The sequence below is a fragment of the Ranitomeya imitator genome, chromosome 5 (assembly GCF_032444005.1).
Source record: "Ranitomeya imitator isolate aRanImi1 chromosome 5, aRanImi1.pri, whole genome shotgun sequence".
NCBI classification, from domain to species: Eukaryota; Metazoa; Chordata; class Amphibia; order Anura; family Dendrobatidae; genus Ranitomeya; species Ranitomeya imitator.
In genome coordinates, this window is record NC_091286.1 from 568,444,398 (window position 1) to 568,458,277 (window position 13,880).

The 13,880-nt window shown below is 46.1% G+C and overlaps 1 protein-coding gene across 1 annotated transcript; it reads left to right on the plus strand.

The window, feature by feature from the left end:
* The first annotated feature begins 4,839 nt into the window (after window positions 1-4,839).
* On the plus strand, window positions 4,840-6,537 carry LOC138637857 (E3 ubiquitin/ISG15 ligase TRIM25-like). The gene has a single exon (XM_069726782.1). The coding sequence runs from the start codon at window positions 4,840-4,842 to the stop codon at window positions 6,535-6,537; it is 1,698 nt and encodes a 565-aa protein (XP_069582883.1).
* The last annotated feature ends 7,343 nt before the right edge of the window (window positions 6,538-13,880 follow it).

The following is a 13,880-nucleotide window of genomic DNA, read 5'->3' on the forward strand; positions in this document are numbered from 1 at the left end:
GCAAAGAAAAGGCTAAGAGCAAGCATGCACATATGTATATGTGCACAGGTCACTACACAGTGTATAAAGCACCATACAAGCTTAAGTAAAGGTATCCATAGAAAAAGTACAAAAAATGCTAGCGCGTGACCAGTTAAAATATAAAAGGGTTTACCTGCGGGACCACCATGCCACCCACCCATTGGTGAAATATTACAATCCAGTCATGGCCAATAGCATCAGCCATGGCTGGAGATCGTGATCTGTCCCCGCCACCGATCTCCTCTCCTCCGTCCTCCTGTCTGCTTCCCCGTCCTCCTGTCCACTCCCCCTGTGCTCCGATCCACCCCCCCCCCCCCCCGTGCTCCGATCCCACCCCCTCATACTTACCGAGCCTCCCGGTGTCCATCCGTCTTCTCCATGGGCGCCGCCATCTTCTAAAATGGCGGGCGCATGCGCAGTGTGCCCGCCGAATCTGCCGGCCGGCAGATTCATTCCAGGTACATTTTGATCACTGTGATAGGTTTTATCACAGTGATCAAAATAAAAAAAATAGTAAATGACCCCCCCCTTATCACCCCCATAGGTAGGGACAATAATAAAATAAAGAAAATAATTTTAATTTTTTTTTCCCACTAGGGTTAGGGCTAGGGTTAAGGTACCGTTACACTAAACGACTTACCAACGATCACGACCAGCGATACGATCTGGCCGTGATCGTTGGTAAGTCGTTGTGTGGTCGCTGGGGAGCTGTCACACAGACAGCTCACTCCAGCGACCAACCATCAGGGGAAAGACTTCGGCATCGTTGAAACTGTCTTCAACGATGCCAAAGTCCCCGGGTAACCAGGGTAAACATCGGGTTACTAAGTGCAGGGCCGCGCTTAGTAACCCGATATTTACCCTGGTTACCATTGTAAAAGTTTTTTTAAAAAAACAACACTACATACTTACATTCCGACGTCTGTCACGGTGATGTCACCGCTGTGCTCTGCTTTTGCTTTACGGCCGGCGCTGGGTCAATGCAGGGAAGCTGACGGCGGGGGACGTGACAGACATCAGAATGTAAGTATGTAGTGGTTTTTTTTTTAACTTTTACAATGGTAACCAGGGTAAATATCGGGTTACTAAGCACGGCCACACGCCGATCTAGCGATGACAGCGGGGTGATCAGCGACCAAAAAAAGGTCCTGATCATTCCCCACGACCAACGATCTCCCAGCAGGGGCCTGATCGTTGGTCGCTGTCACACATAAAGATATCGTTAGCGGGATCGTTGCTATGTCACAAAAAGTGTGACGTTGCAACGATATCGTTAACAATATCGTTATGTGTGAAGGTACCTTTAGGGTTAGGGCTAGAATTAGAGTTAGAACTAGGGTTAGAATTAGGCTACGTGCACATGGTGCGGATTTCGCTGCGGATCCGCAGCGGATTGACCGCTGCGGATTCGTAGCAGTTTTCCATCAGGTTTACAGTACCATGTAAACCTATGGAAAACCAAATCCGCTGTGCCAATCGTGCGGAAAATACAGCGCGGAAACGCTGTGTTGTATTTTCCGCAGCATGTCAATTCTTTGTGCGAATTCCGCAGCGTTTTACACCTGTTCCTCAATAGGAATCCTCACAAAAAAAACACTGGAAATCCGCGGTAAATCCGCAGGTAAAACACAGTGCCTTTTACCTACGGTTTTTAAAAAAAACGCTGCAGAAAAATTTCACACGCATCCGCAACGTGGGCACATAGCCTTAGGGTTAGGGTTGGAATTAGAGTTAGGGTTGGAATTAGGGCTAGGGTTGGAAATAGGGTTAAGATTAGTCTTGTGGTTAGGGGTGTGTTGGGGTTAGGGTTGTGGTTAGGGTTGGGATTAGGGTTAGGATTAGGGTTGGGATTAGGTTTAGGGTTTTGTTGGGGTTAGGGTTGTGGTTAGGGGTGTGTTGGGGCTAGGGTTGTGATTAGGGTTAGGAGTGTGTTGGGGTTAGTGTTGGAGTTAGAATTGAGGGGTTTCCACTGTTTAGGCACATCAGGGGTCTCCAAACGCAACATGGCGCCACCATTGATTCCTGCCAATCTTGCGTTCAAAAAGTCAAATGGTCCCTCCCTTCCGAGCCCCGTTGTGCGCCCAAACAGTGGTTTACCCCCACATATGGGGTACCAGCATACTCAGGACAAACTGGGCAACAATTATTGGGGTCCAATTTCTCCTGTTACCCTTGCGAAAAATTGCTTGCTAAAACATAATTTTTGAGGAATAAAAAATTATTTTTTATTTTCACGGCTCTGCGTTATAAACTTCTGTGAAGCACTTGGGGATTCAAAGTGCTCACCACATATCTAGATAAGTTCCTTGGAGGGGTCTAGTTTCCAAAATGGGGTCACTTGTGGGGGGGTTCTACTGTTTTGGCACATCAGGGGCTCTGCAAATGCAACGTGATGCCCACAGACCATTCCATCAAAGTCTGTATTTCAAAATGTCACTACTTCCCTTCCGAGCCCCGACGTGTGCCCAAACAGTGGTTTATCCCCACATATGGGGTACCAGTATATCAGTATACTCAAGAAAAACTGGGCAACAAATATTGGGGTCCAATTTCTCCTGTTACCCTTGTGAAAATAAAAAATTGCTTGCTAAAACATCATTTTTGAGGAAAGAAAAATTATTTTTTATTTTCACGGCTCTGTGTTGTAAACGTCTGTGAAGCACTTGGGGGTTCAAAGTGCTCACCACTTATCTAGTTAAGATCCTTGGGGGGGTCTAGTTTCCAAAATGGGGTCACTTGTGGGGGATTCTACTGTTTAGGCACATCAAGGGCTCTGCAAACGTAACATGATGCCCGCAGACCACTCCATCAAAGTCTGCATTCCAAAACGTCACTACTTCCCTTCCGAGCCCCGACGTGTGCCCAAACAGTGGTTCCCCCCACATATGGGGTATCATTGTACTCAGGACAAACTGGACAACAACTTTTGGGGTCCAATTTCTCCTGTTACTCTTGTGAAAATAAAAAATTGCGGGCAAAAAAATAATTTTTGAAGAAATAAAAATGATTTTTTTATTTTCACTGCTCTGCGTTATAAAGTTCTGTGAAGCACTTCTGGGTTTAAAGTGGTCACCGCACATCTAGATTAGTTCCATGGGAGGTCTAGTTTCCAAAATGGGGTCACATGTGGGGGATCTCCAATGTTTAGGCACACAGGGGCTCTCCAAACGCGACATGGTGTCCGCTAACGATTGGAGCTAATTTTTCATTCAAAAAGTGAAATGGCGCTCCTTCCCTTCCGAGCCCTGCCGTGTGTCCAAACAGTGGTTTACCCCCACATGTGAGGTATCAGTGTACTCAGGAGAAATTGCCCAATAAATTTTACGATCCATTTTATCCTGTTGCCCATGTGGAAATGAACTAATTGAGGCTAAAAGAATTTTTTTGTGAAAAAAAAGTACTTTTTCATTTTTACGGATCAATTTGTGGAGCATCTGGGGGTTCAAAGTGCTCACTATGCATCTAGATAAGCTCCTTGGGGGTCTAGTTTCCAAAATGGGGTCACTTGTAGGGGAGCTCCAATGTTTAGGCACACAGGGGCTCTCCAAACGTGACATGGTGTCTGCTAATGATTGGAGCCAATTTTTCATTGAAAAAGTCAAATGGTGCTCCTTCCCTTCCAAGCCCTGTCGTGCGCCCAAACAGTAGTTCTCCCCCACATATGGGGTATCAGCATACTCAGGACAAATTGTACAATAACCTTTGGGGTCCAGTTTCTCTTTTTACCCTTGGGAAAATAAAAAAAAAATTTTGCTAAAAGATCATTTTTGTGACTAAAAAGTTAAATGTTCATTTTTTCCTTCCATGTTGCTTCTGCTACTGTGAAGCACCTGAAGGGTTAATAAACTTCTTGAATGTGGTTTTGAGTACCTTGAGGGGTGCAGTTTTTAGAATGGTGTCAGTTTGAGGGGTCTATATGGGTGAAAATACCCAAAAGTGACTTCAAATGTAAGGTGGTCCCTAAAAAAAAGTGGATTTGTAAATTTTGTTGTAAAGGTGATAAATCGCTGGTCAAATTTTAACCCTTATAACTTCCTAGCAAAAAAAAATGTTGTTTCCAAAATTGTGCTGACGTAAAGTAGACATGTGGGTAATGTTATTTATTAACTATTTTGTGTCACATAGCTCTATCTTTTAACAGATTAAAAATTCAAAATTTGAAAATTGCGAAATTTTCAAAATTTTTGCCAAATTTCCATTTTTTTTTACAAATAAACGCAAAAATTATCGACCTAAATTTACCACTAACATAAAGCCCAATATGTCACAAAAAACAATCTCAAAACCGCTAGGATCCGTTGAAGCGTTCCTGAGGGTGTTTGATTCACCCTTTCCTTACCCGCTGGCTGCAATATTGGATTGAAGTTCATTCTCTGTCCTCCATAGTATACGCCTGCGCAAGGCAAGATTGACTGACCCGTAGAAGTGCAAGCACAGCGCGAAACAGCCGTCGTCCCTGTTCTCCCCTGCTCACACGAGCTTCGGCTCCTCCGTTCCCGGCCATGAATTTTCTGGAGATGTTACTAATAAAGGTTTGAATTTCGTGAAGACTGGTGAGTGCCCTCATCTTTTCTTATATGTGGAATGTGCAGATGGACGTCTTTTTTCTGAGGAGCAACTAAGGTTGAAATTCTATGGCTGTATAATCCACTGCTGAGCACCTAGATATTTGGGCAGCAGTCTGGAAAGAACCTCTATATCAGAGACTGTGCCGCCCCGCTTTTGTGTTTCTTGTGGTGGATGTTGTGATATGTCACTTGGGCTGGATTAAGCTCTAAACCATACACTTTCAGTTTCTTTTCTTACAATCCGAAAACAATGGCATCTGCTGATCTGAAACAAGAGCTGAACTGCTCCATCTGTATGAACATTTATGAAGATCCTGTAACCCTAAGATGTGGACACAACTTCTGCTGGATCTGTATTGATGGAGTGCTGGATACACAGGATGGGGATGGACTTTATTGTTGTCCTGAATGTAGAGTAACTTTTAGGAAGTGGCCTCCACTACAGAGGAATATAACGCTGTGTAATGTAGTGGAGAATTTCCTGTCTACTCAGCTACGTCAGGAGGAGATCACCGGGATCCGCTGCACTTACTGTATTCACGATCCTGTGACTGCTGTTAAATCTTGTCTGCTGTGTGAGGCGTCTCTGTGCGATAAACACCTGAAAGCTCACAGTAAAGGACCAGAACACGTCCTAACTGATCCCAGCACATCCCTGGAAAAAAAGAAATGTTTTGTCCATAAAAAGATTCTGGAATACTACTGCATTGAGGACGCTGCTTGTATCTGTGTGTCCTGCAGTTTGGTTGGAGAACATCGAGGACACTGGGTGGAGACGCTGGATGAGGCCTCTGAAAAAAAGAAGAAGCAACTGAGAAATATTCTCCAGAAACTGACCACACAGAAAAAGGAGACTGAGAAAAAAGTCTGGGGTCTGGAGAAGCGGAAGAGAAAAGCTCAAGCAAAGACACAAGGAGAAGCCAAGAAAGTCACTGCCCTGTGTACAGAAATCAGGAGATGGGTGGACAACTTGGAGAAGGAGCTCTTGAGTGAGATTTCCATGCGAGAAGAGCAGGTGTCACTGTCGCTGTCTAATGTGATTGAAAATCTGGAAATGAAGAAGGATGAGCTGTCCAAGAAGATAAGGCACATTGAGGAGCTGTGTAACATGACTGATCCACTTGTTGTCTTACAGGAACCAGGCACGTGTTCCTTGTGTGATCCTGAGAAGGTGGTAGGTGATGAGGACACAGGGGTACATGATGGAGATGATGAGGACAAAGGGGGACATGCTGGAGGTGCACGGGGTGTGCAGATGATCTCACACATATTAAACACATTATCTGGTATGATAAGAGATGTAAATGTGACCTTCTATGGGAAGGATCCTGTAGACATATTACTGGATGTAAACACTGTTGCTAATAATCTCATTATATCCAACGACCTGAAAACTGCAACCTGGACATGGAATATACAAAATCGACCAGAAACAGCGGAAAGATTCCAGTATGATCAGGTGATGAGCAGCAGGAGCTTTACCTCAGGACGACATTACTGGGATGTGGAGATCAGTAGATCAGTGGACTGGAGGGTGGGCATGTGTTATCCCAGTATAGACAGGAGTGAAGATCAGTCATACATTGGAAATAATAAGAAGTCCTGGGGTTTATGTAAAGGGCTGGTGTATAAAAATCAATGTTTGGTGATACATGATAGTAAAGTGATCCGATTACCTCACCAGATCTCCAGTGATAGAGTAAGGATATATGTGGATTATGAGGCTGGGCAGCTGTCCTTTTATGAGCTGTGTGACCCCATCAGACACTTACACACCTTCACTGCCACCTTCACTGAGCCCCTTCATGCTGCGTTATGGATCTGGGAAGGTTCTATAAAGATATCAGAGAGGATCAAGACGGAGGTGACATCACAGGAAGTGGAATCTATGATTGGTAGAATATTCAGCCAGTTGGAGGAGCCTCATGAGGGATCTGGTTACATTTAGTATCGCACATGTGCTTTTAACGGCTCTATCATTTCTTCTCATTCGAATTTTCAGATAATCTTTTTTCTGCGACACAAGGCTTAATTTGTTTATCATTTTTGCATTGCCTTTTTAATACTGATATCAGGAGAAAGTATGAAGAAAAATAGGAAATTTGTGTACATTTCTCACATACTTAATTTTTTTTCTACAACCATAAAGCACCCCTAAAAACATTTAAAATTGCGTTTTCCTATCCATAGAATTTTATTTTTATACATTGGACAATTTTTTGAAGGGACAGGGCTACACATAGCGATTTAGACTGCAGTGCCTCTTTTTATTAAGTTTTTTTTGTTTATACTTTTTCCTGCAATTCTATTTTTCATTTATTTTATACACTGTGTGCCCTTGGAGGTCTTAAAAATACTTTATGGGTCTCTTTTTTTTTTCCAAGCAATTACAAGCTTTCGATTGTTGAGATTTATGCTAAATTATTTGCTTCAAATCAAATTTTGCAGAAAAATTCAGTGAATTAGAATTCTTAAAAATCCACTCATCTCTTGTCATAATGATTTCTCCATAACACAGCGCCTTTCCTGTCCATGGGTGGTTTCTGCTATTGCGGCTCATCTTCTGTCTATTTATATTAATCGCTTTGTAATCATGAACCAGCATTTCACAATTTAAAAAAAACAAAAACAAATTATTGACTCTGCTCTTTCCTGCATTGCTGATCCCAAGTTATCCCCACCTTTCCATTCACAACTTATACACCATAATGTGTCATCACGCGAGATGGTCATCAAGGTCATGTGGCATCATGGCATCACATACATACATACATAAAGAGGAAGTATATTGAAATTGCAGAATCAGCAATGTATTGATACTACCGGAATGAAGAGGAAACTCCAAACCTGGAAGTTAAACCCCTTAGATGCTGCTGCTAATAACTAGACATGAGCCAATTTGTTCAGATTTTGGCCTCGAATCTGATTTTGACATATTCGGGCCATATTGGAACACTATTCGTGCCGAATGTATGTCTTATGATTGGTTCCGAACATATTCAGCAATTTTTACTCCCATTGACTCTAATGACGTTTGGATGTGTTCAATGAATATTGCAAAACCAACATTCGAGTCCGATTTGTATTCGGAACCGAATCCGAACAAATTCGTTCATCTGTACTAATAACAACCACAGCATCAAAGTACTTAGACAGAGGAACAGGAGCTCCATTTCCATTCCATTATGCCTGAAGGATGCAGTAATACACTACAATATATGGCTGCCGTCACACTAGCAGTATTTGGTCAGTATTTTACATCAGTATTTGTAAGCCAAAACCAGGAGTGGATAAATGCCGAAGTGATGTATATGTTTCTATTATACTTTTCCTCTAATTGTTCCACTCCTCCTTTTGGCTTACAAATACTGATGTAAAATACTGACCAAATACTGACAGTGTGACGGCAGCCTATGAGTGATCAAGCAATCATATGTTCATGTCCCCTAGTGGGACTCATGACTGTGTGGTTGTGTCTACTATTGAAGCTCAGCTCCTTTCACATGAATTCCACACACCAGTAAAAATTCTACAGTAATTTTTTTTTCCAATCGTATACAACTTAAAAAATTAATAATGTAAAAGCCTGTGTGATATGAGCTATAGCGGAGCGGTGCTGTAATGACAGGTATGGCAGAAAGACTGGAGCAGCGCCTGCCTGTCAAGGGAGAGTTGGGAAGTCCCAGTAACAGATGATTGGCGATCCCGTCAAATATTATGAGTATCGCCAGAATTTATGCCAGAATACAATGAGTCAGCTGCCGCTCCTTCCGTCTGTGAGATTGATGCTCCATTTCTGAGTGAGCAAAATGGACACAGGTAAGGCATGAGGATTTCGATGGAGAGTCTGAGCCACATCTCCTGCTTCTCCATTCTGTGGGAAGGACCAATGCCATAGATGGCGGTGTTGTGTCCAGGGAAGGCGCGATTTAGGCTTTCCTGAGCGCTCTCCATGCCTCTGTTGTGCCATGAAGAAACAGATCACCGATTTCATCAGGAGTAGTCCAGTGTGTGTCCATCTATTACATGATGTCTCTGCTTTTTTGTATATAGCTGCTGTCAGATCCGTTGCTATGCCATGCCTGATGGAGAGTTCTGTGTTGCTGTTTAACATCATTTCTTATGTTTGTGTAAGCCAATAAAAGGTTTCATGTCAAATTCACAATGAAAGAAACTTTATTGATATGAACAGGCACACAGCATTGCCAAAGCAAGTGGGAAATAAGAAAACAAGGAATCTAAGAATGAGAGATAGGGGGCATCCGGGTTTAAAGGTATTCAGGTCCATGGCTTTTCGGTTTGTTGGATGTAATCACATATTGTGCTGCTATGTCCACCGTGTTTTTGTCTTTCCCCAACAGGATGTAGAGTTCCTCTTCCATAAAGCAGATGTCTGAGAAGAGATCTGAGAGTCTCCTGAGCATTCCCCACTGCTGAGTATTTGGTGCAGTGTAGCAAAAAGTGGGTTTTATCCTCGATGGCCTCCAGTTTTCAGAGTGCCACCTGTATTTAATGACTAGACTGTAGTGGGATCTTAGCTACATAATTATTGTGTTTCCTCTACTGAAAGCAAAGGGGTTGTCCGGTCAAAACTGATAAGTCTGCAGTCACTCTCTGTAACTGCAGACTTATGAATCCCCCCAGTTCATGCCCGTGTGCTGCGGGGATTCGCCGGTTTCAGACCCAGGTACAGAGAGTATGTAGGAGTTATGCATACTTCGGGCCAGTGGCCGCTGCCTCGCTCCCTACAGTTGTATTGAGCCAAGGCCCCAACCAGGAACGTGGACATGGTCGACTAGAGGGCACGGCTTCATGACATACAAGTGTATGGAGAGTGATGCCGCGCTCACTGACTGGGGGTATATAAAACTCATACATGTCCTCCGTTCCCGGACTGAAACTGGCTGGATTCATAAGTCTGCAGTCACACAGAATGACTGCAGACTTATCAGTTTTGACCAGACAGCCTCTTTAAAGGGAATCTGTCACCCCCAAAATCGAAGGTGAGCTAAGCCCACCGGCATCAGGGGCTTATTTACAGCATTCTGTAATGCTGTAGATAAGCCCTCAATCTATCCTGAAAGATGAGAAAAAGAGGTTAGATTATACTCACCAAGGGGCGGTCCCGGTTCTGTTCTGGTCAGATGGGCGTCGCGGTCCGGTCCGGGGCCTCCCATCTTCTTACGATGACGTCCTCTTCTTGTCTTCAGGCTGCGGCTCCGGTGAAGGCATACTTTGCCCTGTTGAGGGCAGAGCAAAGTACTGCAGTGCGCAGGCGCTGGGCCTCTCTGACCTTTCACGGCGCCTGCGCATTGCAGTACTTTGCTCTGCCCTCAACAGAGCAGACAAAGTACCCCTGCGCCGAAGCCGCAGCCTGAAGACATGAAGAGGACATCATCGTAAGAAGATGGGAGTCCCTGGACCGGACCGCGATGCCCATCGGACCAGAACAGAACCAGGACCGCCCCTGGGTGAGTATAATCTAACCTCTTTTTCCCATCTTTCAGGATACATTGGGGGCTTATCTTCAGCATTACAGAATACTGTAAATAAGCCCCTGATGCCGGTGGGCTTAGCTCACCTTCGATTTGGGGGTGACAGGTTCCCTTTAAGCTAATACAGGAACAGAGCACACCTACTGATACCTAGTGGATGCAGAGAAGGTTCACAGAATATAGGTACTACAAAGTTCAAGGTCATTCAACCTTCATTTCTGACAGACTCTTAATAGGTCCCAATAATTGTTAGTAGGTATGGGCAGACTGGTGGATGTTCCTGTCCGTTGGGTTTGACCGAACGTTAAAAAAAGTTTGGTTTAGGCACCAGAATGGTACCTGAACTCAAACCCGAACTGAATGGGGAGCCAGAACATCAGGCATTTCCCAAGCTGTCATCTGTGTGACAGCATGGTAAAAACTAGCTCTGATTGGCAGTAACTTTACATGTTATGTCCGGTCACAGCCCTGCATTTCCCACTCTGTCACACAGATGACAGCGTGTCGGCCAGCAGCTGTGACTGGCGATGAAAAGGTTACCGCCAGTCAGGCATCAGCCAATGAGTATGGAGCGCACCCAGACACAGGGCCATGGCAGATTCTCGGTACCGGGTCTCTCTGGTTCGGTTCTGAGGCTGTCACGGTGGCTAGACCCGGTCCGTGACCCTGCTAAGGGGCATCCAATAAAGGTGGTGCAGTCTGTCAGGGGTTCGTGACGCCACCTGTGGTGTTCGGTCAGGGTGACCGACGCTGCTGTGGGGTCCGCTGGGGTGATGGAATGCTGGATGGTATACCTTCCCACAGGTGAAGTATGTCCCCAGGGCTTTCCAGTAAGGTGGATGGTGATGGTGTGAGGTGCAGTCAATAACGAGGACACCAGGTTGCAGTCTCTTTACCTCTTTACTGAAGACTTCAGGATCCTCAATCCAGAGCACGTTTAACAGGGCTATCTGAGACCGGCCGGTCCGATGGGCACTTCCAGAGTTTCCTTCGCAGATGGAAGTCGTTGCCTACCACTAGCGCCTGTGTGTTGTAGTCCTACCCTGCTGAGCATTCGGAATAGTCCTCACAACTGCTGTTCTCGTTCTTTTGTTCTCAACAGCTCTCTGTCTTTCTTTAGTTCCAGATGTTACTAGTTTCTCGTCCCCCAGTATGTTTTGGCTAGGATGCACCCGTATGATGGGAAGGCCTGGAGGTATTCCGGGACCCTAGAGACGCCCCTCTCCCACTGTTGCCCCCTATGTCTTCGTAGGAAATTTAAGGTAGACAGCCAATCTATAATTAACTGTCCTGCGGAGTTCGAAGTAAGGCCTAGAGTCAGTTACTCCCGCGGTGTTCCGGCCACCGGCTACGCGCCTCAGTAGGATGTTGCCTCACTCTCACGGCACGACTCCTACTGGTACTCCTTTGTGCTTGATCTCCTTTACACTGTTCCACTGTTCGTGTCTCTTTCTTAGGATACCGCCGCAAGGCAGTGCAGGCGCGGTTCCATTACGTTCTGCTCTGTTCGCTAGACACCTGCCAGGTTCCCATGCCTGACAGGGACCCCCCTGTGTCTTCTCCCTGCAACACCCCCTGCCACGGGATGTTGCCTGAATCCAACCCAGTCAGCTTCTGATTAACTTCCTCCCCAACCCCTAGTTTTACCAATGTGAGGAGTGGCCCAATAAATAAAGCCTTTTTCTCCCCCTAGTGGCCGGAGTGTGAAGTGTAATGTGTTCTGGTGATACCTGGTCAGGAGAATTCCTTCAGTGCCATCAGACGTACCATCACTCCCCTTAGTGGCAGAGTGTCATACTGCAACGACCAGATCTCTGGGGCGCTGCACTCCCCCCGGTTAAATCTAGTACTCCTGGACTGGGAAGAAGAACAACAATACATTGCAGCAAAAGACATACAAAATGTTTAAATGCTTAAAACAGGTAATTAGAATAATGCTTCCCTTTATGGGAGGTGAGAACACTTGAACGTTACAAACAAAAACAAGGTTAAATATTTTTAAATAACATTCTGACTATAAATAACTCTCAGTACCCAGCCGGGTATTCTACCAAGTTCAAACTCTGAACAATAAGTTAACTTCTCCTTTAAGGGCGTATAAGCTGAACCCACTAAAGGCCTACTATAAAATACTTATATAAATAACTCAACTTTTCTTTCCGTTCTAGCTTCACCAATGCAGGACCGCCTAGCTCCTTGGCTGGGCCTACTGTCATTGTTCTGACCTTCATTCTACGGTTCTCAGGAGGACTCTACGGGTTCACTTCAAGCTTTCCTGTCCTCAATCTTTATTAACATTATCAAAGTTTATTAACTTTCAACATTATTAACGTTTCGATCTTGTCTAAGGCAACATGTCAACATTTCCTTTAAGAGGGAACCAAGTCTCTAGAAAGTAGTGCAGATTCTCTCTGTCTGCAAGTCCACTGAAAGCAAGACCTTCTGCGTCATGTCCAGAAGCATTATCTTCGTAAAGTCTTCTTTCACTTGTAAAACCAGTAGGGAGCACCTTTAAGAAGGTGCAAACTATATACAAAACAGTTTGAATCATTCACTGTTCATGATCTGGCAGTCTTTGGAAACAATGATAAACAAACAAAAAAAGAAGAGGGATCCCGGGTAAACAAATGGATCCCTATGAGTTACCCCTGGACGGGTTTAAAGCAGCAAACAGGAAACAGTTAACTATGTACAATTGCGGGCTTCCGAGGTTTATTTCCTCGGCGTTAGTGGTCGTGACAACTCCACCGGCAGCAATGGGCGGGGCCACCCCGCCGGGTACTCGCGGGCACTCGGTGTGGTCACAGGAGATCCCGGGCTCCAGTCAGGGGTCTGTGTGGCAATTGTCCTGGACCTCGCAGCAACCGAGGTGCCAACCACTCCTGAAGTTGAGCTCTCCGCCACCACCGTAGTAGCAGTGTCCACGGTGCAAGTGGTGGTTTTCACAATGGTGCATGTGGGGGTCACCACCGTGGTCTTGGTGACGGTCGTGGTCCGGTCACAAGGGGGCACCCTCGCTATGGGGGAAGGCTTCTCCGCCGCTTTGACTGGTGATGTCATGGGGACTGGTCGCTTGCGCACATTCAGGGCGAACCACCCCCTCTCCCCAAAATGCCGGGTGTAGGTGACTTTGTCCCCCTTGTATAGATCCCGGTCCGGGTGGCCTTCCTTGAGATGGGACTCCACATCCCTCCGGTTTACGAAAATCTCAGAATACAGATCCAGCTCCTTAATGAAGCCCCATCCCCCATGGAGCTTGAAGTCCACAACGGTGCCCTGCCTGCGCGGGGCCTGGTGGGTGGTGCGGTCCTTGCGGGCCCAGTCCTTCACCTCGAGGTCCCGCCGGTAGTGGGCTTCTCGCTGGGCCTGGCGCTGTTTCTCCTGCTCCTCCCACTGCCGATCCAGCTGGGCCTGGTACTCTTCCCAGCTAAGGGCCTCCACCATCTCCCCTTCTCGTGTCTTCACCCCGGGGAACCCCATGAAGTCGGATCCTGGGTTCACCCAGTGGCACACCGTGCGCTCCGCATAGACCTCGCCTGGCATGGTGAGCGGCGAGATCGGGGTCTTTAAGAAGTGCTCCATGCCCGTGGCCTGATCCCATTGCAGAAGGTGTTGGAGTTTATGGGTCCCCGGGGAAGGGGGCGCTGCGACCGGGCCTATCAGCAAGTCTTTCGCTGGCAGGGTGGGGTCGGCGGACTCACCGGTCGGTATGGCTTCCTCCGTTGCAGCCGACTCCAAGGATGGTACAGGATCCGGGGTTGGGAGTTCCTCCGCTGGTGCCTCCTTGCACGAGGCC

Coding starts and splice junctions, on each gene's coding strand:
- LOC138637857 (XM_069726782.1), top strand. CDS start 4,840: ATGGCATCTGCTGATCTGAAACAAGAGCTGAACTGCTCCATCTGTATG.